At 37.4% G+C, this 26478-nt stretch overlaps 1 protein-coding gene across 25 annotated transcripts in view; it reads right to left on the reverse strand.

Moving 5' to 3' along the window:
- The window catches only part of KIDINS220 (kinase D interacting substrate 220), a 113537-nt gene that overhangs the window by 23728 nt on the left and 63331 nt on the right, over positions 1-26478 (reverse strand). For all 25 annotated transcript variants that reach the window (XR_002516503.2, XR_002516504.2, XM_021924538.2 and 22 more), the window contains 3 exons: positions 22169-22331; positions 2711-2889; positions 1386-1609 (listed from right to left, as the gene is read on the reverse strand). Coding sequence is in view for 23 of the 25 variants with exons in the window: in XM_021924538.2 (XP_021780230.1) it covers positions 1386-1609; positions 2711-2889; positions 22169-22331 (566 nt within the window). In the remaining 2 variants the exon portion in view is untranslated. The remainder of the gene's footprint in view (positions 1-1385; positions 1610-2710; positions 2890-22168; positions 22332-26478) is intronic.

The raw sequence follows: 26478 nt of genomic DNA on the forward strand, positions 1-26478 counted from the left end.
ATTCTGCTTTCAACTTTAAGACTAAAAAATCTTAAATAACTACAGCGAAAAGTAGCTAGATTTAAAAACAAAATAAAACTGTAAATGTTTTAAAAAATGATAAAATACTATTAAAGCATGATTACATTATTGTTATTCATGAAATTAGTGAACATAGTATCTCAGGCTAGATGGTAAGGTAATCTTTAGTTTTTTAAAATAAGCTTCTTGGTTTCAAATTTTCAGTTGGCATCAACAGAGCTATTTTATGTAAACTTACACAGCAGATTTTAAGAATGGTAAATAAAACCCTGCATTTCACACTGCCTATCACACAGTTAAATTTTAAAAGATGGAATACATGATAAAATGCTATTATTCCACCTTTGTCTCCTTGTCCAAATAGAAAAACGGAATAACATTTCTAGGGCCTCTTTAAACAGTACCTAATTACTTATATGGGCAACATTTTTCAAAAACTGAAGGTTTAAATTCTAGAATCCTTTCTTTGTCATCTTTATTCTACATTCTCTTTCTTCCCAGCTCATATGAAATGCATTTACGCAGGCAGTTTAGGCACTAGGCTTCTATGACTAACTAGGTCCTATGTTTTCTTGAATTAGACTAAAGAGGGAGACAGCAAAATAAGAAATTGCAATGCATCTTAAGAGAACAGTTCCAAAAAGTGTAACCCCAAGTTCATGCTCCATTTTCCTACAGGAAATGTTAGTGTTTGAGGTCATTAAAGTGAGAATATAGCTTGGGCCTACTAAACTTGACAGGGCCTGAATACCACTGATAATTAGTTGCATTTCATCTTTTCATCTAGGAAATTATCTTATTTATATTAAGTAAAAAAGTATAGATGACTGAAGATAACATAAAACTCTAAAAATAGGCTATAGTGTTACTATTTGGAAAAACATCTGAGTTTCATAGCAGTACCTTCCCATTATTATCTCATATTTAAAAGACAAAAGCATATTAAGTATAGGTTTACTAAACTACTGGAAGAATTTAAGTTTATCATTGTTTTAAATGTCAATATAAGCTATTATACAAGATATAACAAATAGAATATTTGTTATATATGTTTATAAACAAAGAAACAGATTCCTTTGAAGCATAGGACAGTCACTGTTGACCCTATGGAGTCCATTTACTTATCAAGAAACTAAATAAAAGAAAAAAATATCTAATATTCAGACCCTCTTGAGATCTAGAACACATTAAAATTCTAAATTATTTTGATTTCCAAAAACTCCTATATTTTACATTCAAACTTTACATTTTTCCTATGTTAAAGCCAAAGCACAGTTTTAAAACAGTAACAAAATCTACAAGCAGAAAACTGAGGTGTCCCTGGAACAAATTCTTAAAAATAAAGCTGCCTCCAACTTCCTTACCCTGTTGTAGAAGGGATGCTGAGGGCCCGTCATGCCACTGTAATAGCTGCTGTGAGGCTGTGGTGACACCACTCCACCTGCGAAGGGCCCATTGAAGGACGTGGAAGAGCACACAGATGGGGGCTGGCTGTACGCTGATGGTGCCCTAGGAGGACCCTCATGTAGAGGGAGTGGCGGGTACGCCAGTCCTCCGATACTGATCTGCTCTCTGGCAGCGCGAACATCTGAAAGATTCAATCAGACCCCACAAAGCAAGAGAAAACAGGACATTAGGAATTAGTCCAATTATCACATTCTTCTTTAGTTACCAGGCAGAAACATGACTTTATCACTCTTGCCAGGGATTCCAACTAGATTAAAAAAGAAGACAGAAAATCTTGAAAACTCACAGGCCTTTCAGTGAGAAGTGCCCAGCTACTTTGCATAAAAGCTTTTTCACCATTCGAAGTCAAAAATATCTGGATTCTTCTCTTCAGTTATTAGAACTACTGACTCATCTCTAACTCTTAAAGGATTTAAGATATTCTAACAATTCTTTTGATTCATAATGTTATCAACTATTAATAACTCATATTCGGTATTAACACATACAATGTTAGCAAAGACTGTGGGTTTGCAAATTATGAGACTGATCCACCTCTGAACAACAATAACAAATTCCACAGCCATGTAATATCCTTTGACATCAGCCTTGTAACAGGTACCTAGAAAACAGAATACAGAAGTAGTTTAAGGTGATCTCTTCACAGTTCCTGGAAAACTCAAAGGCAGGTCAGCAGAGCCAGGTCATACAAAAGACTGTTTCAGTGAAGGTTTTATGTGTGTGCATGTGCATAGAGTGGTACCTCCAGAACTTCATTTATTTCAAAGCCTTAATGTCACTACCCTGAAGCTCTAGTCCCCAGATTTAAGTTAATATCTGAAAAGTAATATAAATATTTTCTTACTTCTCTGGATAGAGACCCCTATTAAGAACCAAAGACTGGTGACAGGCAAATTACAATGGATGGACATCATGAAGTCATGACTGTATGTTAAAAGAAATCCAATTCCAAAGTTCCAAAGTAAGGACTTGGGCAGGGGCGCGAGGGGTGGGGACAGCGATCATAATAAAGTGAGTTCCACAAATACTAACGGGATTTTCTTTACATTCTCAAAAGGATACCAAGACTCCTAATCTTTAATTTCATTATTTTTTCTGTGTAGTGCTTAGTTTAATACCTCTTGGTTTTTCATAGAGCAGGAGAAATGTATACAAATAAGTTAGAAACATGAAAAATTATTAGGACTTCAGATGAAAAATGAAATTTACTACTAATACCCACCTGCAATAATTTCCCGTAGTTTGGGATCTAGGTTTACAGTGCATGGCAAAAAGACTTTTACATCTCGAGCCACAAGAACTGGGGTCCTTGAAGATAAAAACACCTCAAAATTTCTTATATCTCCATCAATTTCAAGCAGTGGCTCAACATCCTTAGTTGTTGGAATATTCTTTGATATTCTTCAAATAAGAAATCAATGAAAAAGGTTATCAATGTCACTATTAGAAAGGCAAATTCTGCATGTCACCTGAAGTTACTTATACAACAATTACACATCTTGGTCTGATTACACATTGGCTCACTGCAACCTCTGCCTCCAGGTTCAAGCGATTCTCCTGCCTCTGCCTTCCAAGTAGCTAGGATTACAGGTGTGTACTACCATACCTGGCTAATTTTTGTATTATTATTATTATTATTATTTTTTTTTTTTTTTTGAGACGGAGTCTCGCTCTGTCACCCAGGCTGGAGTGCAGTGGCCGGATCTCAGCTCACTGCAAGCTCCGCCTCCCGGGTTTACGCCATTCTCCTGCCTCAGCCTCCCGAGTAGCTGGGACTATAGGCGCCCGCCACCGCGCCTGGCTAGTTTTTGTATTTTTTAGTAGAGACGGGGTTTCACCATGTTAGTCAGGATGGTCTCGATCTCCTGACCTAAGGTGATCCACCCACCTCAATCTCCCAAAGTGCTGGGATTACAGGTGTGAGCCACCACGCCCAGCCAAAAATCTATTTTTAATTTTTAGGGTTTTTAAAAATTTTTTTTTATTTTTGAGACAGAATCTTGTTCTGCCACCCAGGCTGGAGTGCAGCGGCACAATCTTGGCTCACTGCAACCTCTGCCTCCCTGGCTCAAGTGATCCTCCCATCTCAGCCTCTGGAGTAGCTAAAACTACAGGCTCATGCTACCAAGCCTGGCTAATTTTTATATTTTTCTATACAGACAAGATTTCTCCATGTTGCCCAGGAGGCTCTTGAACTCCTGGACTCAAGCAATCCATTCACCTCAGCTTCCCTATTGGGATTACAGGCATGAGCCACCTCACCCAGTCTAAAATTTTTTTTTAATAACAGAGAAAGAAACTCAAAAAAGTAGTATGGTTACAAAAAAAGGTAACAATGTGTACGGCCAGAATTCTACTGCCTTTGGCCACGGCAGGACGTGGGTGGGGAAACAGGAAGGAGAGCCGCACATGCACAGGCGTGTCATATGCTCCAGGTCACCTAAGCTGGCTACACTCAGTGAAGATTCACTGAGTTATCGCTTTACAGACGACGACAGTGGCCTCAGACAGATTAAACAGACTGCCCAAAGTCACACAACTAGGGAAGAGAATCTGACTGGTTCTGAAACCCATGCTTTTTAAATAGAATACCATGGTTTTTCCTTTGCAAAGAAAACAAGAAATGAAGAACTTATAAATAAATTACACAAATTTTTAAAAAGTTAGTATAGGTTTTTCCTTTTTTAAAAAGGGTTTTGTTTCCTATTGTAAAAGTAATATATGCTTACTATATACGTGTATACACAAGACAGAAAAACAGACAGGAAAAACATATACTTTTGCCAATCAGACACAACACCTGCTAATATGTCACTTAGTCTTTTATTACGCGGAATGTTTTGTATAACTGAGTTCAAGCAATATGTAAACAATTCTGTATCATGCAGACTCTTGAATGTAAAAATAAGTAATATTCATTTAAAAACATTTATTAAACACTACTGTATGAAACCGTAGTTTTTGTAGGTTGAAAATGGTCAAATGTTGACAATTCCTGATCTAAGGCAGTAAGCAAGAACAAATCACTGAGGGATAAAGAGAAGAAAAAGAAAGAGAAGTTAAAAGACAAAGGGTACATGAGAAAACTAGAAACAACCCAAATGTCCACTAACAGATGGAAGGATAAATAAATGGTGGTATATCCACACAATGGAATATTACTCAGCACTAATAAAAAAAAATGAACTACTGATACAAAGAACATGGATGAATCTCTCAAAAAATTAATCCAGCCAACAAAGAGTGCAGAGCAGTATGTTTTCATTTCTATAAAACTAGAAAATGCAAACCAATCTAAAGTATCAATGCAGACCAGGGTTTGCTGTGAAGTTAGGAATGTGAGGCAGGAGGGGGGCAAGGGAGGGTATCAAAGGAACAGGTGGAAAATTTTGGAACTGATGGAAACATTCACTCTCTTGATTGTGGTGGTGACTTTGTGGGTATACACATTTATCAAACTCCTGAGATCGGTCAATTTAAACATGGCAGTTTATTGCATGTCAATTATACCTCAAAAAGTTCTTTAAAAATCACTGGATATATCTTTCCAATTAAACAAGAATATTACCTGTTTGATTAAACTAAGTGAGCACAGTTGCAGAGGAGCAGTAAGATTCTCATGCTCTTCAAAAAGTGAAATGGGAATCTTATTCTAATGTTAGTAACAGTTATAGCATTTCTTTGGGACTAGCACTTTACTGCTCAGACCCAATACTTGGCTAGTAGCCAAATATTAAAAGTCATCTAAGGGAAAAATTCAGAGAACACAATTAGCAAACAAGAAGAGAATAGGATGCTGGTGAGAAAATAAGGGTAGCAATTTTATCTTAATTAATTTCAGAAAGTTCCTTTTACAGACACAGACACATGCACAAGACAGAAAAGCCATGTGAGATGGGGTTACTTTTAATACACTAAAATCGTGTTCAAACTGATTAAATATATTTAAAATGAAATGGAAAACCTGTAGAATGGTTGCAAGTGGTGATAAAATCAGAGCTTAAACAGTTAAATAGGTAGTTCATCTATTTCAGGAGTTGAACACAAAATACTAAAAAGAGAAGCTAGAAAGATTTAGATAAAAACACACAGCTGACAAGTCACATGAAACAAATTAACTGCATTTTAATGCCAGCTCTGCTTCTGCCTGAATGCAACAGTGTTCTCAGTATGATGAACAATGCTGCTGTTCACAAGCCAACAGGCTACTGCTGGCTTCCAGATTGAAGTCTCTATTCTAACCTTCTGAGCTCAATACATTAAACTCTTCTGCTGAAAGAGATATTTATGTAAATGATAATCTTTTGGCAGTGGGCCATCAAAATCATATGTGCCTTTATTTTTCAGATATTTTTCCAAAGGTTAGCATTTAAAGAATTTAAGTAACTTCACTTTTCAATTAAGAGTGAATTTAAATTTCCAGTATTATGAATCATGTGAATTAAAGTTGCCAGCAGTTAAATGGCCCAAAGAAAGCGTTATAAAACCTCAGGCACCAATGAGCTCCTAGTAAGTCTAAATGCAATTTCCTTCTATGCTACCAATCTAGCAATACTTGTTAATGCCAACATCAATGTAAGTTAAAAGCATTTTGATTATAAATGACAGTGGTTTATACAAAGTCCATATTAATTCCTTGGCAGAAATTGCATAAACTATTCATATCACTTCCATTCAAAATGAGGTTTTAAATTACATAAAAGACTTCTATTTTAAATCAAAATATAAACAGATTCTTAGAGCAGAATTTATGAAGAAGGTATTATTTATCACATTTTATCTAAAAGTAGCTGCCTAATAATGTCATTATTTAGTAGGGTGTTAAAAAATAAGACACATTTTCTTTAAAAATTTAAAGAGAAAACTCTTAAATGCCTTATAATTTTATTACCTTGAAACAAATTTACCTTCTAATAGTCTCTCAAATACTTTCTACCAGTGAATGCCCATTTATTAAATACTATCCATGCACAAAACACTTTGGAGATTCTGGGAGGCAGATAGAACACAGACAGAAAACAGCCACTTGGCATTGCAGCCAAAAAGTCAGAAACAAAGATAAAATGGAGTCCATTTATACGCCCACTGCCATCTGTGAAAAGGCAAAAACCCGGGCCGGGCGTGGTGGCTCACGCCTGTAATCCCAGTACTCTGGGAGGCCAAGGTGGGTGGATCACGAGGTCAGGAGATCCAAACCATCCTGGCTAGCTCGGTGAAACCCCGTCTCTAATAAAAATACCAAAAATTAGCCGAGCAGGAGGTATCTTGCAATTGCATATGAACTTAAGGATCAGTTTTCTGTTTCTGCAAAAAAAGGCCACTGGAATTTTGATAGGTATAACATTAAATCTGTAGATCACTTCAGGTAGTATTGACATCCTGACATTTATAGTCTTCCTACCCACGAGCACAAGATGTCTTCCCACTTATTTAGATCTTTCATTTCTTTTGGCAATTTTTTTTAGTTGTCAGTGTACAAGTCTTTAACTTTCTTGGTTAAAGTTATTCTGAGGTATTTTATTCTTTTAGATGCCACTGTAAAATGAACTGCCTCCTTAATTTCCTTTCAGATTGTTCACTGAAGGTGTACAGAAACACAACTGATTTTTGTGTGTTGATCTGTACCTGCTGATTAATTAGCTCTAACAGCTTTCTTGTGGGCTCGTTGGGATGTTTCTATATATAGAAGAATCATCCAATTTGGATTCTTTTATTTATTTTGCTAGTCCAATTGCAATGGCTAAAGCTTCTAGTGCAATGTTGAATAGCTGTGGTGAAAGTGGGTATTTTAGTTAGCTCAGGCTGCTATAGCAGAATACCATAGGCTGCATGGCTTAAAGATCAGACATTTATTTCTCGAAGTTACAGAGGCTGGAAGTCAGAGATCAAAGTGCCAGATGGTAAGATTCTGTTAAGGGCCTTCTTTTTGGTTTGCAGATGATCCCCTTCCTATGTCCTGACATCAAGGACACTACAGAGAGAGAGAGAGAGAAGCTCTCTAGTTTCTTCTTAGAAGGGCACTAATCCCATACGAGGATTCCACCCTCATGACCTCATCTAAACCTAATTATCTCCCAAAGGTACCAATTCTAAATAATGTCATATTGGGGGTTTGGGCTTCAACATAAAAAATTTTGGCAGGACACAAGCATTTGTTCATAGCAGCAGGCATCCTTGTCCTGTTCTTGTAACTTAGGAGGGATAATTTCAGTCTTTCACTATTGAGTACGATGTTAGCCGCAGATAAAAGTTAACCACTAAAATAATGATCTCAACATCAGGCCTACATCCAAAAGCTTTTAAATCAAACAGCTTAATATAAAGTAGTCAATTAAGAAAATGAAGACTATGCTACCCACACTATTTCCTAGCCTATTCTATTTACTGCAATCTTTCAAAATTCATTTAATGAAAAAAAAAGTTAAGATATTTACTAGTGTTATACAAACAAGATGCAACCATTGGTTCAAAAAATAGGGTTTGTTTTTCCCCAATAAAAGTGCATACTTTAATAGGACTATTTGAATAAAAATCACACACAGATGGAATGTGTACTTAACATTAAGAAAGCAGGGAAGCAACATGTCCCACAACATAGAACACTCAATTGGCTCAATCAAGATGAATTACCCTTTCAACCAAATATCTTTTTTTTAATATTTATTTATTACAAATGTCACAGTCAGTTCAGTAAATGCCAACAGTCATACAGCTTTAACCTTTAGTCATGAGAAGTACACTTGACTGTTTCCAAAGGGATATGTGAGGCCGTCTTCATTTCAGAGGAGCAGAAGTGACTACTGTTGTTTGCTCTTTAATGTTTCAACTAATCATTCCGTTGTCTCATGAAGGCCAGTGCCTCTGATTGCTGAAGTTCTGAATATTTGCCTTTTCAGTCCTTTGAGGCAGATAATCCAAGTGAATGTGCATCTCTGAGGGAGTCATGGCCTGTTCCATGTCCTGCTTATTTGGAAATGCCCCTAAAATGGCTTTGCTCAGCTCTCCATCAACATGGCAACTAACTCTGACTTGGAAATGCCAATTCGGTCTTGGTCACAACTGTCTGCACCACAGCATCTGTGTTTGAATAATAACATCTTCAGTATGGCTCTGTCCTCCTAAATCCCAGACTTGGAATTCTATGTTTTCTTAGTTGGTTTTGTTTTTGTTTTAAGATGGAGTTTCGCTCTTGTTGCCCAGGCTGGAGTGCAGTGGTGCGATCTCTTAGCTCACTGCAACCTCCGCCTCCTGGGTTCAAGCAATTCTCTTGCCCGAGTAGCTGGCAGTGCAGGCATCGGCCACCACGCCTGGTTAATTTTTGTATTTTTAGTAGAGACGAGGTTTCACCATGCTGGCCAGACTGGTCTCGAACTCCTGACCTCAGGTGATCTGCCTGCCTTGGCCTCCCAGAGTGCTGGGATTACAGGCGTGAGCCACTGTGCCCAGCCGTGCATGGTTTTTATAAGTTACCATCTCAACATTAAATCTGATGATAGAAACGTTAGTAATGACTTTTCCAACCTGTAATCTGCATAAAATTGTGTTTTTTTCCTGTCTGTGTAATCCCCAAATTAAAATCCTCACTTCCCAGGTTCCAAACAGACTGGAAAAAAAGTACTTGAGAAAAATCTACCGTGATTAAGCCCTGTTCACCCTCACCAATCCTTAGGAACAGGTCCTGGCCTCAGTAGCAACTCCAATTCGCGGCACCTCTGCTCACCTTGGCCTCTGACTCTGCCTCTGAGCCTGGACTTCCACATTGGATCTGTCAATTTGTTGATATGTTCAAGGAAAATACTTGTGGTTTCATTGCTTTTCTCTACTGTTATTCTATTCTCGATTTTATTTCTCTCTACTCGAACCTTTATTATTTCCTTCCTTCCGCTAGCTTGCGGTGTAATTTGCTCTTCTTTTTCCAGTTCCTCAAGGTGTAAAGTTAGGTTATTAATTTAGTATCTTTCTCTTTTTTTAATGTAGGCATTTACAGCCATAAATTTCCCTCTGAGCACTGCCTTTGCTGCATCCGTAAGTTTTCATCATTCCTAATATTTTTGTAAAAGTATTTTCATAACTATTCCATGAGTCACCTTTCCCACCATGTTGGAAAGAACATTAGCTGAGGGGGTCAGAAAGTAGACACTTTGTCTGCCACAGCCGAAGTAATAAAGTACCAAGAACTGAAGCTGTCCACATGCAGAAGACTGCATTAAATACATGATAGCTCTCTGTGGAGAAAAGAACTCGCTGGAAGAGAAAAGAGGCATCTGTGCTCCTGTGGTGGTCACAGAATATTCTCAAGACAACAACGCGAACAGTGCCAGGTGTTCTCACTGACACTCATTTTTCAAGGTCTACAAAAGTAAGTCTGCATTTCATAGGCATCCTATTGAGTAACTACACTAGGAAACAATGAAGCGCTTATATACTCTGCAGGCCGAATAGATCATCATGGCATGGCTTCTTCAAGTGTGTTTGTCTGTTTATTTCTGGTTTAAAAGAAGACATTTGCAAGTATCTAATGTGTCTGACTTACGTGTTTAAGGATGGTGTGATTAGGGTTAAATGGTGCAAACCATAAAAGCACTCATATAAGTTGCCATGGAAAACATCGGCAGAGCTAAACAAAGTTATTATCTCACTTACCAGAAGAGACTACTCTACATTAAACAAAAATTATTCCCACTGAGGGTGTATATCTCCAAGATGATCTACTTGGCCAGAACATCAGGGCCCAAGATTACGTTTTTATATGAAGGAAGGAAACTTGTATGTATGTAACTTAAAGGATTAAAAAAACCCTTAAACTCAGTAGAATGTCATCATGTACACAAACTGTCTTTGGCATTAAGGCTGCAATTCTGGCAACTAGATGGATGAAAAAAGAATCAACAACCAGGGAGGGTAAAATATAAAAACTCAAAGGGGTATCTGCCTAGGTTCAAGCACAATACTGGTAAGGCACTGTCTTCGTTCATGTCTATTATGTCAAATGTTCTGAGGAAGGTACATTTAGGGGCTCTGTATCCCTCTTCTTATATAAACTGTAACAGGGAAACTATATTTAAAAGTTATGAAGAATTGAGAAGGAAATTTAAAAAGAACTAATTGGCTGAATACCTACTGTCTGCCATTCTCTGAGGCAGTTGCTTTACCTAGTTTATCTAACTTCTCTCACTGCATCCCATGAGGTATTTATTATTTCCATTTTTAGAATGAGGAAAGTAAGTCTCAGAGAGGTAAGCAACGGAGGCAGCCCCATCATGGATACAGCGGCACAGCAGGTACCTGCTCCTGACCGCTTCAAAAGCTGCCGACTGCTCACTGCACCAGTTCAAACAGGAGCCACAGACATGGCTCAAAATCCCTCAGGTAATGACTTACACGTTTTTACTCCTTAAAACTATAATACAAAAGAATGCTGTTACATATTACATTTTAACACATTGAAGAAGATCAACATATAAGCTGTGCTGATAAGTCATTCTGGATTTTTCTTTTAGTTTCAGTTTTTTGCAGACTTGGAAATAAAGCTTCTCCTCCATCTTTATGGACATATTTAATTTCCTTCATCATTTTTTCCGAATCCGGATCAGCACTTTTTTGTTTACAAAATTATGCAAACCAGTTCACTACACTACAGACTAGAAGCCTGAGCAAAGGCTGTAAAAATCATTAAAAAATTGCATGACATGACTTTCACCGAGTCAGAGAAGCAGATAGCACCTCAAATAATTATAAGAAATGTGAACAACTCCAAGATACTATTGGTGATTCACCTATAAAACAATATTCCCAATTAATCTTTCAAGTTTCTAGATCAGATTAAATGAAAACATCCTGTCATTGCAAAGAATGTTTAAACACTGGTAACATTTGTATCTTCTCATGATTTAGGATTTTCTTACTGTTACAGTCCCAAAACTAATTAGAGAAACAAATAGATGTTTAAACCAATTTAGGATTGTAAGAGTCATCCACAATTCTCCAATTTTAATATTCTTCAGAATAGCTCATTTTTCTCATGAACTGAATTTATTAGGAAATGTTATAATTTGAATCAATAAACTTATATTAATTCTGCTTTATTTATTGGACTTCTGCATAAGATTTGGAAAAAGGCTTCCACTGGGGTAAAAGTCTAAAAACCAGTGTATTACTGCGTGGTATCTACCCAGTTACGACCACGCAAGTAATCAGATATTAGTAATTCAGGTGACAAAGCAATACTTTCACCTTGGGTAATGAGAGAAGACTTTAGTAAACTGATAAGAGAGGCAAAATAATTCATAACTGACTCCACGTGAAAATAGTGTCTATCATTAAAAAGCAAAGCCTGTTTTTTGGCATCAAGAGTTTATACTTGATATTTTAAAATGTTCCGACAAAAGTACATGAGATCAAATTTTCATAGCTATTTTAGGCACCACTAGTAATATCATAAGGTGCTACCAAGGGATGAATTGTCTATGCAATTGTCGCCTTTAAGAAATCTAAGTGTATTACATTAATCATATATAGAATGCAAATGTTGGGTAATAAAACTGAATAACAGGCATAGAGAAAGGAGGCGCTGAACTCAAAGTAGATCTATGAATATGTTTCAGATTAAGGCAAAATCTTCATTATACAAGTTCTCTTAAAAGATTTAATGTTTAAAAAGTATAGAACTGAAGTTCTACAATGCTTAGGATTTAATATTTTTATAACTAAAGGCAAATTTGTAAGCAGATCAATTTCTTTACGCTCCTCTTTTTTCATAGCCACTATTTTCCCAAAAGTTAATTGAAACTAATTTGAGGAGACAAAAGTAGCACAACACTTAAAAACTATGTTATATGAATAGAAAACCATTCATTTGCCTGTGATAGAGATTCTCAGTGCTGAAAAATGTCCTGAAGCCATTTTTTTTAAAACAACAACAAAAAAGGAAATTCAATCTTTCATTAAACTCTCACTTGTTTTTCTACGGAAGGGGAAAGCAAAATGTATTACATCCTATTTTTGGCCGAATGTGCTAATAATGTTTGTAGTGAAATGCTCCCATCTTGTGGACTTTTTGAATATTGCTAACAGGAGCCACTTCTGCAGCATGGTTTTACACCAGCAGCTCCACATCACCTTAGCATTTGAATTAGCTAGCATTTTTGTTACAAATCACTTTTGTTTATTCTTATATTTTAAAAAATGTTTAAATATTTTGATTTGAAATTCTGAAATCACAAACCTTTATTGAAAAAATCAACTTCTGGAAAAAGTTGGCTACTTGATCTGCCAAGGCATATGTAATTTTTTTGGTAAACTGAATTCTTTTTTTTTTTTTTTTTTTTCAAGGAGAGCTTCAGTTCTTTATTGATTTCATAAAATGAGGGGTGAGGAGGGAGCTGACAAGAGAATCCAGGATTGGAAAGACAGTTACCCCTCAGAAAAGCATTTCTGTGCTCCTCTCCTCTCCCAGTAAAGGGAATAAGACCCTTTTGTGGACTTCCAGCCTCACTGAAGATAGAAGTAAGCAGCAACAATGCTGGCTCAGGTGGAGTCAGATGTGGGTAGTACTTGTAAAGATGATGGATGTTGCCAAATGGCAATTTTCTCTGTGTGGTGGCTATGACTGATCTGTGGCTTGATGTGATGGTTAAGGCTTTCATATTCAATCTTTTTTTTTATATATACTTTAAGTTCTAGGGTACATGTGCATAACGTGCAGGTTTGTTACATATGTATACTTGTGCCATGTTGCTGTGCTGCACCCATCAACTCGTCAGCACCCATCAACTCGTCATTTACATCAGGTATAACTCAGCAATCCCTCACTGAATTCTTTAATAATCAGACTTGTTTGAAAAATATAACTATACATAATGCTCTTACTATATTATAAAATAAACTGTAAACCTGCAAAAGTAATAATTTTTTTTACATATTAAACATATATTTCTTACATATTAAAACACCTATTTCAAGAAATTGTCTTTGGTGTTAGTTTCCAACAATTCCAAACATTGTAGAACTTGGGTTCTATACTTTTTCAATGTTAAATATTTTAAGATAACTTATATAATAAGGGTTTTGGATAATGAAGATCTAGGTTAATATACCTGAGTTTTTCATGATGACGTTAGAAACACATGACTTTCGAACACTTAACACTTTTTCTTCATTCTACATTTGCATTAAACACTAAAAATGGCATTATGAGAGTAAAGGCTAAGAAAATACATTCAAAATCAAAAGTAAAAGAAAACCTATTGGCCGGGCGCGGTGGCTCACGCCTGTAATCCCAGCACTCTGGGAGGCTGAGGCGGGTAGATCACGAGGGTCAAAAGATTGAGACCATCCTGGCTAACACGGTGAAACCCTGTCTCTACTAAAAATACAAAAAAAATTAGCCAGGAGTGGTGGCAGATGCCTGTAGTCCCAGCTACTCAGGAGGCTGAGGCAGGAGAATGGCATGAACCCAGGAGGCGGAGCTTGCAGTGAGCCGAGATCATGCCACTGCACTCCAGCCTGGGCAACAGAGCGAGACTCCATCTCAAGGAAAAAAAAAAGAAAACCTATTGAAAAAGTTACCTAAAAAAATTATAGTCATATAGTAGACATAAAAATGGTATAAAGGCTTAAACAAACAGATGTAGCAGATGTTTAAGTGCTAAATATCAGAAGTGATTTTTCAAAGCTTTCCACCCAAAACCTAGCACGGTTACTAGACACAATTAGAACTAATTAAAGCCTTTATCTGAGATTGTATATGTTGATAAGTTGTTCGCATTTTTTAATAGAAAAGATAAATTCAACACTGCAGAAAAATTTCTCCCTGCTATAACATTCCCATTGATACGTTATTCTAAATACTCACAGATATTTCAATGAAAAGTTAAAATCTATCTGGAAATTAAAATACTTAGTTTTATATTTCTCGCATCTCAGACCCACTGCCTAGCTGGCAGCTACAGAGGACAGGCTCTTGGCCCCCAGAAAGACTTGGGGAAGCGCACAGTTACAGCTGTGAGGTCTTAGGTAACTCCTGCTCTCTGCCTCTTAGGGTTAGAAGTACAGGTTGAGAATTCCTTATCTGAAATGCTTGGGACCAGAAGTGTTTCAGATGTGGGAGTGTCGGCAGTACCAGCTGAACGTTCCTAATCCAAAAATCCAAAATCCCAAATGCTCCAGTGAGCATTTCCTTTGAACATCACGTCGGCACTCAGTTTCAGATTTGGGGGCATTTCAGATTTCAGATTTTCAGACTAGGGATATGCAACCTGCATTAAATGTGTTAATCTAGGTAAAGTGCTTAATCCAATGCATGGGACAGAATGAGGGCTCACAAAATACATTAGCTACTACTATCAGACTGTGCCCCACATATAATAAATTCTATAAATATTTGTTTAATAAATGAACACAATTAAAATATTTAGCACAACAGAACTAGAGTCATCCTTTAAAAACAATTCTGACAAGTCTCTAAGAAGAAATTGAGTCCGTAAGAAGAATCTGAAGTGAGAGGAACCTGTCTGGAAGTAGCCAATCCAAAGCAACTCCACCAGAATGTAAATTAGTACAATCTCTATGGAAAACAGTATGGAGATTCCTCAAAGAGCTAAATGTAGATCCACCATTTGATGCAGCAAGCCCACTACTGGGTATCTACCCAAAGGGAAAAAAGTCATTATATGAAAAAGACACTTGCACATACATGTTTATAGCAGCACAATTCACAATTGCAAAGACGTGGAACCAACCTAAATGCCCACTGACTAAGGAGTGGATGAAGAAAATGTGGTTTATATACACCAAGGAATACTATTCAGCCATTAAAAGGAACAAAATAACACATTCTGCAGCAACTCCGATGAAGCTTGAGACCATTATTCTAAGCGAAGTAACACAAGAGTGGAAAACTAACAACCATATGTTCTTACTTACAAGCGGGAGCCAAGTTATGAGTAAGCAAAGGCACACAGAGTAAAATAATAGACGTTAGAGACTCAGGAGGGACAGGATGGGAGGAAGGCTAGGGACAAAAAACTACACACTAGGTACAACCCACACTGCTTGGGTAATGGGTGCACTAAAACCTCAGAATGCACCACTATATAATCCATCCATGCAACAAAAACCACTTGTACTCCAAAAGCTATTGAAATAAACATTTTAAAAAACACAAAACAACTCCACCAGACCATGGCATTCATAAATGGATTATGAATGTTAGAAACGCAGCTGAACTCAAGAGTTACAGGGAATGCCTTCAAAAACACTGCTGTGATTTTAGCATCACCTGACATAAGGCAGAAACCACCAAGTGTTAGGTGAAATATACAGTCATCCTTCAGTCAATGTGTACTGAGACGTTCCTATGTGTCCGGCCCAGTGACATACTGGTATATAACAAAATAAACATTTTGCCTACATTTAAGCCTAAAGAATGAAGTATCTGTATTCTCTTCAAGATAAAGTGAGGCTTTTCATCTACTACCTCCCCAGTCCATGCCTTCCTCAATCCAAAAGTTATCATCAGATTTCTTTATTCTTTCAGAAATACCCACTACTGTCTAAATACCAATCACTTGTCTACAAGCAAAAAAAATCTGCAATGTTTAAGAAAGTTACAGTTCATGAAGTGTATTCATTCAGGAGACAAATATTAAAGAAACAGCAATGCAAATACTTATAAGAAGGTAACTATGGCCAGTGCTATTAAAGAACATACTAGCACATAAAGGACTAACCTAATAAAGCCTCAAAGGATGGGGGGGCTTGGTAACAAAAGGCTTCCTAAGGTAGTAACATTTAAGATGAGACCAGAAGAAGGAGGTGGGAGGGGCCAGAGAGAGAAGCACATGAAAAGTAGAAGGAGCCAGAACCAGGCTGAGGACACTGGGAACTCCAGCAGAAACCTGGTGCCTGCATACAGATTTTGACCAATTATGTCTTTTTGTCTTTAGAGCCCAATTTGAGATGCACAGACCATCATTTGCACTTTATACTATCTATAAGTCAAAATCAGTATTATTCTAAAAGCAACTCATTAGTTGCTCTCCTGCCCATGATATCTTTCCTACACCTAGCAGTCTTCAATGCCACAAAAATCACCTTTCATTCACTCTCAACCCGAGGTTTGTATATCAGAGAGCCAGACCATGTAGCTGGCAAGAAAAGGGAAGGAAGGCAATTTTTTAAATGATACAAAAAGTTGGCTATAAATCCATCACTAAAAAATAAAGAATAAAACGATCCTAAGAAACAAGAAAGTATTGAGACAGGGGAGACACAAAGGGAAATTAGTCTTATAAATTCTTGCAGATGTTTAGAATAACTAGTTTTCTTTCAAAACCCTGCAACAGGACTGCAGGTTTGGCTATTTACTTCCTAGCTCACATAGAAAATGCCACAATGTGCTATTTCTATAACCCATCTTTTATTATTTTTTAAAGACAAGGTTTTACTATGTCACCCAGGCTGCAGTGTGGTGGCTATTCATAGGCACAGTCATGGCACGCTGCAGCCTCCAACTCCCAGGCTCAAGTAATCCTCCTACCTCAGCCTCCCGAGTAGCTGGGATTACAGGCATACTCCGCCATGCCTGACTCTATTCATCATTTCATCTTTACTGTGGGATAGCCAACTACTTTCTGAACTTTTCATTTACCTTAATTTTTCTACCCAGGTTCATTCCTATTCCCCTCCCATAAGCTCCTTAAAATCAACAGGATTCCCTAACTCAGGCCAAGCTGCACTGACACAGCAAATAGGCCCTGAAGCATCAGGGTAATGGCTACAAATTTTTCAAGACCCTGCAATGAATCCCCATCTTACTCAGGGTAAAAGCCAAAGTCCTTACCACAGTCCTCCAAAAGGGGTCCATGAACCCTACTGGTGACCCGACCTGACCTCCTCCTCACTCGCTTCACTGCACCCCATCTCACCACATCAGCTCCCTTGTTGCTGTTCCTTCAACACTGATTCCAGGTGCTCTCTGGCCCGGAACTGTTCCCTCTGCCTGGAAATGCTTTCTCAGATACCTGCCTGGAAAACTCTCTTGCCTCCTTCAACCCTTCCTCAACTCTTCCCTTCTCCATGAGGACAATCCTGATCCCCTTACTTAATGCAGAACCTGCACTACTCTTCATCTCCTTAACTCTCTTCTACCTTTTATCCTTTCCTCCACACTTGCTGCCTTTTAACATGCTAATTATGTATTATATATGTTGTTTATTACCCATCACTCTCTGACAGACTGCAAGCTCCTCGGGGCAGGGATCTTTGCTGGTTTTGTTCATGGATACACCCAAGCTCTTAGAACTGTGCCTGGTCCATAATAGGTGTCCAGTAAGTGTTTTCTGAATAAATGAATGAATTTTAAGCTTTCTCCCCTTAATTTCTCTCACATCTTTGGATGTTGCTAGAAGTCTAGTAACAACAACAAAATAAATAAGTAGCAAAATACACAAATAGGTAAACTAAAAAAAAGCCAAACACGTCTACTTTAATGCATTTCACTGTTTTCTCCAAACAATGAAAGTAGGCATGATTTACAGATACGTCAAAATAAGCTAAAAAATTATGCCCTTCACCTTTATCTTTAGAAATCTGAATTGTCCAATTTTCACAAAGACTTGGAGAAAAATAATGCCAATCCAGAAATGCACACTGAATGGTCAACATTACATCTGATTATGGGCATCTTTATACAAGGTCTGCAGGCTCACTCTTCACACTGAACTTGGCAAATATACAAATCTCATTTATTTCTGTCCAGAAAAAATATGATTTCTATTATAGATGACACAATCTTTATTTCAGTAAAAACCTGCTTAAGTTTCCTCTCCTATATGGGGAATTATCTTGTAATTTTGCAAATAACTAGATCAGGCTTTCTCTTTAAAAAGATAAAGAGATGGATAAAATATTGAACCTCTGCAGTCAAAGCAAGTGTGTTTTGAGAATAAAGATGGAAACAATAATTATATAAAAGATAGTAATTTAATAAATTTTGAATGACGACAACACCAATACCTACAGATAAGTAATATATCAAAAACAAAGAATTTCATTAAGATTTTAAGCTATATATAAAAAACACCAAAACAGTTTTTGGAAAAAATATTGCTAGTATCTTAAAAACTAAACAGAAAAATTACCAGTACAAAGGATGGACTTTGTACTACAAAGGTGATGAAGCGACAACTTCCTCTAAACTAACTAATGTTAAATTTTTCATGCTATCCACATTCATAACTTAAGTCCACATGCAAAACAAACAAGCCTGTGCATAATCCAGGCCAAATGATGGCGGGGAAGAGAGGGAAGGAGAGCTGATCATCACCCAGAAAATGATGGAGAGAGCAAGCAGGTTAGTGAGAGCTACAAGAGGTACGAGATGACTAGATGTGATAAAATGAAGCTTATGAAAGTTTTGGGTGAGTATCAGGAGGGGTTATAAAATATGACATTTTATTATGAGAATGCCCTAAATAATGTATAGAAACACCATTACTTGAATAATTTAAAAATAACAGATAGGTCTATTAAAGTCATAAATTAGATGTCCATAGTGTCTGTACAGCAAACTGCTATTTCAATGAAATGGAAAATGGCTACCATTCTGAAGCACCCTTAGAACTTATTCAACTCTTCTTTAAACATCAAAATAAAGTACCAAAATAAAGAATGTTGTTATCCTTATTGCAAAATTATTCTGACCATATCATCCTGGGTAAAAGATTGACTGAGCAGTGTCAAAACAGAAATTTAAAACACTATCTTCATGAAAACTACTTAAATTCATTTTTTTAAAAACCACTATCATTCTGCTTTAAATGCCAGAAATAAAGTTTTAGACTAAAATCTTTCAATGGTTGCCTAAAATGCTGCAATAAAAACTAGACAGAAAATTTTTAGTTTTTATTTTACTCCCTTTCTTACTAAACGTATGTTAAAAAAAAAAAAAAAAAAAAAAACTCTCAAATGATCCAGACAAAAGCTTTCAGCTCAACACATAATTGCAAGAAAATTACAATAATTGTACCAATTAAAACCATCTTGAATGAACAGTGTGTCATCTTAATGTTCCTGTGGTTTACAGAGGGGTCTATTTAATTCGCTGAAATTGCTTTCCAGTGTTAGTATCAAATGTCATTTGTTAAAAGTTGAACAATTTAAAAAATAATTTAACAACGCAATTTCACCAAACACCAAGAACCAACATTTTCTTTTTCACCTGAATAAAGCCAGCAGATGTGTCATCAAATTGCTATAAAAATAAATGAGGCTTTTTATGGATTAAAAAAAAAATTCACTACTAGCATTAAAAATACTATTTTCTGATTGTTTTTGCCAAATCAGAATTCTTTAATACAATAAATGAATATCAATTACATACTGCTGCTTTTTGTCGACTGTAAATAAAATTTTCTCTTTCAAATGACAAGCAATAGCATCAAAGAACTCAACTACAGTTAACTAGAAACATAATCATCTAGATTATTCTCACATACTTTAATATCTGGCTTTTCAATATGTTGATCAAAGTGTCTTCCTATAGTTTTTCATTCCAAATCCTTATTATATGTAATTATTTTAAGTCAATTCCTACGAATATCAAAGACTGCTTACTATACTTTTTCTCTTCCTTAGACTAGCTACAAAATATTCTTTGTAAGTAGTTGCAGGCATTTAAGACTTAAATGTACTTATTTCACCAAAAAGAGAAGAACGGCATCTCAAAATCACCCCAAATCCAGCCCAGTCACAGATGACAAGCCTGCCAAAATGCCGAAGTTTAAAGTAATGAGTTGGTTTAATGGCAAAGCAAAGTTCACATCCCTCATTCTATCCCCGTCTAACACCTCCACACTTTCCAAAGCTTCAAGAGTACATAAGGCACCTAGCAGAGCACCTGATGGGAAGGAAGGAGGTCAGGAACACTAAGTGACCCAACCTCCTTAAGTCAGAACCCATGTGAGACAACTAGTTCTCCTGTGCCCAAGTTTACAAATTTCTTGAAATCTAGAAATACATTCCTGGAGTAATATACTTCTCCTAAACAATACCAGTTCAAACAGGGTCTAAGAATCTGAGGCAGCTGCAAATTCCTTCCACTACTGTTTCTTAAGCCATCAGTCCACAGTTCCTAAACGAAGGCTTATTCTTTTTTATGACATATTTTAATTTCACACAAATGATAACAACAATCTCAAGGACAGATGAGAGTGTCAAGGGATTACCTGCTTATATTAAATAGGGCTTTATGTATCAATATAACATGCAAAAAATAAACCTAATTATGTTGGTATGAATTATTATGAAGCACTTAAATCCTTTTAAAAGTTTTAACCGCTTAGTAATTACTGTTACTAGCAAGCATTCATAATTATACAGCACCTGTATTATAATACAAACGTTTATTCACAAAATAAAACCTTGTATGTACAATAAAATATTGTACTACAGAACCAAGAGAAAAACAAATCATGCATCTCACAATAAGATGATTTGTAAAACCTCAAAGACCAGATGCAATGCAGTACCACTTCTCAATAGGTAGACAGTAATTATATATCACTGCATCTACTGGAACACCTACTTGATACAGCACAGGTTTAAACCACTAAACTAATTTCACATAAATTAAACAGAAAAACCCAGAAGAGCTCAAATCTGTGGACTAATACAACAACCTCGATAATTCTAAAACCAGTTATTTACTTAGAAAACATTAAATGTGTACATAAAAAATAGGAACTAGAAAAATAAGAAAACCACATACTGACAATACTCTAAGGAAATAAAAGTTATCCGAAATCTTAGAAGTTTTAATATATAAACTATACACTAAGGCTGGGCACAGTGGTTCACGCCTGTAATCCCAGCACTTTGGGAGGCCAAGACAGGAGAACTGCTTGAGCCCAGGAGTTTAAGATCAGCCTGGGCAACACTACAAGTCCCTGCCTCTACAAAAAATAAAAAGAAAGGCCAGGCGTGGTGGCTCAAGCCCGTAATCCCAGCACTTTGGGAGGCCGAGACGGGCGGATCATGAGGTCAGGAGATCGAGATCATCCTGGCTACCACAGTGAAACCCCGTCTCTACTAAAAAATACAAAAAACTAGCCGGGCGAGGTGGCAGGCGCCTGTAGTCCCAACTACTCGGGAGGCTGAGGCAGGAGAATGGCATAAACCCAGGAGGCGGAGCTTGCAGTGAGCTGAGATGCAGCCACTGCACTCCAGCCTGGGCGACAGAGCGAGACTCCGTCTCAAAAAAAATAAAAATAAAAAAATAAAAAGAAAGAGCCAGGCATCTTGGTGCACACCTACAGTCCCAGTTACTTGGGAGGCTGAGATGGGAGGACGACTTGAGTCCAGGAGTTTGAGGCTACAGTGAGCTATGATTATGCCACTGTGCTCCAACCTGGGTGACAGAGAGAGATCCTGTTTCTAAAAAATTTTAAAAATTTTTAAATAAACTTTATATATCTGAAAAAGGAAAAGCATGTACAAATAAAGTCATAGATTTTTACATGATGGGATATATGCCTGTGCTAATACAACTCCAAAATTATAATGGAATTAATAAGAATGATTAAATCCAGAAGTATATATTTTATACATATTATTTTGTATTGTCTGCTTTATATGACTCAATCTAAAATAAAGTAAAATATAAAGAGGTAAAAAAAGGTACCTTTCGTAGATGGTTTTTAATGTCATTTGATCTGGAATACCTTCAGTCTCTTCCAAATATAATATGAGCCATGAAGTCCGGTATGGCCACTGCTCGGTGAGGTTGATCCAGCTAGCAAGCCTGTCCCAGTTGAAACTAATCTGATTGGCTCTCAGTAATCGCCCTTTTAAAAAAATACAAAAACATTTTAAAATTAACAGATGTGTAATAGTATGTTAAGTAAAACAGGTAGTATATTCTCAAATATTTTAAATTTCTAAAATTTACCATTTAATTTATACTACAAATTCAAATCTAGTACTGCCACGGCTTCATTTTAGAAGAGCTGCACTAAGTAAAGCTTTTAGGGCTTAAACACAATTTCAATTCTAAAGCAATTTTTGGTTGTTTGATTTGCCACTGGTGAGATATACTTCTTCGACCACATACATGCAAGCAAACATCTTTCAGAATTGTGTTACACAGTTCACCACCACCCACAATCACTGAGCAGAACATCCATTTACCCACAATGGACCCCAGTCCTCTAAAGTGCCATCTGCTGAGATCCTACTGATGGACTATAAACAGATCCAAATATGCCAGTCCATTCTCGTTGTATTACGGATGAATGGGCAATCCCACGCGCTTTCATTTTCACATACTAAGGGTCATCTATGTAAGTAACCTACCGACTGAGTTGTAATGTTTCCAATATTTATTATTTATGTATTTTAAAACAACCTTGTCTATTGCTGGGATTTTCTGAGGACTCTAATTCGCTGTTCTACCACTAGGCATCTGTACAGGTAGACTGTCGCAATCCTCAAACTTTCAGAACGGAGGCCTTGTTTCATTGCATCATGTTTCACCGTGATTTGGTAGGAATTCTGAGCTGCTGATACTGTTGTTAAATTTTCAAACACTGTCAATTTTACTTCATCATTATCAATTTTGTTTGTATGTAGACTAAGATACCCACTTGTTTTAGTTCCAATATGAGTTATTTCTTTCCCTACTACTAACAGACATATAGATATAGATATATAGATAGATACAGATATATAGCTATATAGCTATATAAGCCCCAATCTAATTCTTCCTATATCACCAGGCCCTCACTCCCTCAGCAAATCTGCTCATACACAGAATTTATATTTTCATGGCTGGATTCCTTTTCCCTGGAAGGTAAGATGTGAGCATTTGATGGAGATACGGCTATGTTGGAGATACACACACAGTGCTGTGTGAAAAGAGAAAAAGAGCACCAAATCCAGAAGCGGCAGTTAAGGGAAGGTTTCCTTAAGAATATAACCACTAAAAAGAAAAAGACGCACACACAAAAAAGAATATAACCAACCACTAGAACTAAGCTATGAAGAATGAGCCCAAGTTAGTCTGGTGGGAAGGCACGGGCTGGCAGGGAACGGAAGCAGAGTGAGGACATTCAGACAAAAGGAAGAGCAAATGCACCACGCATGCACGCAAAGTCATGAAGGAACTGGTAGACAGAGAGAACTGGAAAACTATTTTAAAAGTATGAGTGAATAGGCCAGGCGTGGAGGCTCACACCTATAATCCCAGCACTTTCGGAGGCAGAGGTGGGAGGATCATTTGAGGTCAGGAGTTCAAGAACAGCCTGGCCAATATGGTGAAATCCTGCCTCTACTGAAAATACAAAAATTAGCCAAGCATGGTGGCAGGTGGCTGTAGTCCCAGCTACTTGAGAGGCTGACGCAGAAGAATCACTTGAACCTGGGAGGTGGAGGTTACAGTGAGCCAAGATCACACCACCACACTCCAGCCTGGTGGACAGAGCGAGACTATCTCAAAAAAAAAAAAAAAAAAAAGTATGAGTGAATAAAAATAAATATTCTATCCTAAGAATCTATCTAGCCTATAATGAGTGACTAAAATTAAATATTCTATCCTAAGAATATATCTAGCCTATAATTAGCTAAAAAATAAAGCAATATCAAAAGAAAATTCTGAACAACGAATATGTCTAAGATAATTTTTTAATCTTATCTTCCAAAACAATCCAACAAAACAAGTTTGAAATAAAGTATATTTGATAAAGCACAATTTTTAATTAGGAAACCACTCAACTAAATACTTACCAATATTTATCTGCTAAAACCTCGAATTCTTTCCTGGTATTAATCTCTCTATTGCATGACTTTCCTAATAGCAACAACTATTTGCATGGTGTTCAGTGGGTAACATACACTTTTGCATACATGAGAATTGGGGATTCAAGAGGCTAAGTAACATGCCCAGGACTCAAACCCGAGTCTTTTGCCTTCAAATTCTATCCTTTCCAATAAAATATATTTCCCTACACACTTTCAACTAATGTTACCCAACGAAATGGAAAACATCACCAAAAAAGAAATCAAAATTTCATTAAAATACACAGATTTAAATCTGTGTATTATTTTTCAACACAGCACTTTTAAGCAATTAAACTAATGGCATTAGGGGCTTTTATAAAACGAAAATTTTACTTAGAAATTTTTCGGCCGGGCGCGGTGGCTCAAGCCTGTAATCCCAGCACTTTGGGAGGCCGAGACGGGCGGATCACGAGGTCAGGAGATTGAGACCATCCTGGCTAATCCGGTGAAACCCCGTCTCTACTGAAAAATACAAAAAACTAGCCGGGCAAGGTGGTGGGTGCCTGTAGTCCCAGCTACTTGGGAGGCTGAGGCAGGAGAATGGCGTGAACCCGGGAGGCGGAGCTTGCAGTGAGCCGAGATCCGGCCACTGCACTCCAGCCGGGGCGACAGAGCGAGACCCCGTCTTAAAAAAAAAAAAGAAAAAGAAATTTTTCATGGGCAGAGCTACATTTGATGAGACATAAAAGACAAATATCTCTCATTTAACAATCAGAAAGTCTACTGTATAGTCAAAGACTAATATTAGAAAAATTCTTACATTTGAGATGTGGCTTTAGGAAGATATTTTCTTTCTATTCTGAAATGTGTAAACATCATTATTTTTAAAAATGTGTATCTCAGTATCAACTATTAAATGATGTTAACTTGGTCCTCTTTAGAGTGTCTGAAAATGTCTAAATATAATCCAAAATCCTTTCTATGGATTTGGGGCCTGTAAGGCTCAAAGTGAACTACCCAGGGGGGCTAGTTGTTTTTGTCTTTTTGTTTTTTTTAAGATGGAGTCTCACTCTGTCACTCAGCTTGGAGTGCAGTGGCGCAGTCTCGGCTCACTGCAAACTCTGCCTCCTGGGTTCAAGCAATTCTCCTTCCTCAGCCTCCTGAGTAGCTGGGATTACAGGTGTGTACCACCACACCTGCTAATTTTTGTATTTTTAGTAGAGATGGGGTTTCATCATGTTGGCCAGGCTGGTCTTGAACTCCTGACCTTAAGTAATCCACCTGCCTCAGCCTCCCAAAGTACTGGGATTAGAGGCGTGAGCCAGCACAACCGGCCAGTGGCTAGTTCTTTGACATCACTTCCCACCATTCTCTTTTGATCCCCAAAGTGCAACCACACTGGCCTCCAGCTGTTCCTGGATTTCCACCCCAGAGCCTCCACACTTGCTCTTCCTCTTGTTAAGATGCTTTTCTCAAGACAGATATAAAACTCAGTTCCCACTTCATTCAGGTCTCTTAGTCATTCAACAACAGCATCCCAGACATTGTTCTGGGTGCTGAGAAAACAGAAATACGAAAGATAGATAGAAGGCCGGGCGCAGTGGCTCACGCCTGTAATCCCAGCACTTTGGGAGGCCGAGGTGGGCGGATCAGGAGTTCGAGACCAGCCTGATCAATAAGGAGAAACCCTGTCTCTACTAAAAATACAAAAATTAGACAGGCGTGCTGGCACATGCCTGTAATCCCAGCTACTTGGGAGGCTGGCACAGGAGAATCGCTTGAACCTGGGAGGCGGAGGTTGCAGTGAGCTGAGATCACGCCACTGCACTCCAGTCTGGGCGACAGGGCGAGACTATGTCTCAAAAAAAAAAAAAAGAAAGAAAAGTAGACAGATAGAAAACCTTTGCCAGGTGGATTTGAAATTCTACTGAGAGGAGACAGACAAAAACCAAAGAAACAAACAAACAAAAAAGTAAATGATGTAGTGAATTAGAGGTGATTTTTTTATGTTGAGTAAAGCAGGGAAGGGTAACACAAGGCATACCGAAGAAGATGTCATTTTATACAAGATGGTGAAGGAAGATCTTGTCGAAAAGCTGACATTTAAGCAAAGACTTAAAAGGAAGTGAGAAACCCCATGATGCATATATCCAAAGAACAATCTGTACAGGCAGAAGAAATAGCAATCGCAGGAGCCTTTTGATGGAAGCATGTCTG

The sequence above is a fragment of the Papio anubis genome, chromosome 14, assembly GCF_008728515.1.
Source record: "Papio anubis isolate 15944 chromosome 14, Panubis1.0, whole genome shotgun sequence".
In the NCBI taxonomy this organism is placed as follows: domain Eukaryota; kingdom Metazoa; phylum Chordata; class Mammalia; order Primates; family Cercopithecidae; genus Papio; species Papio anubis.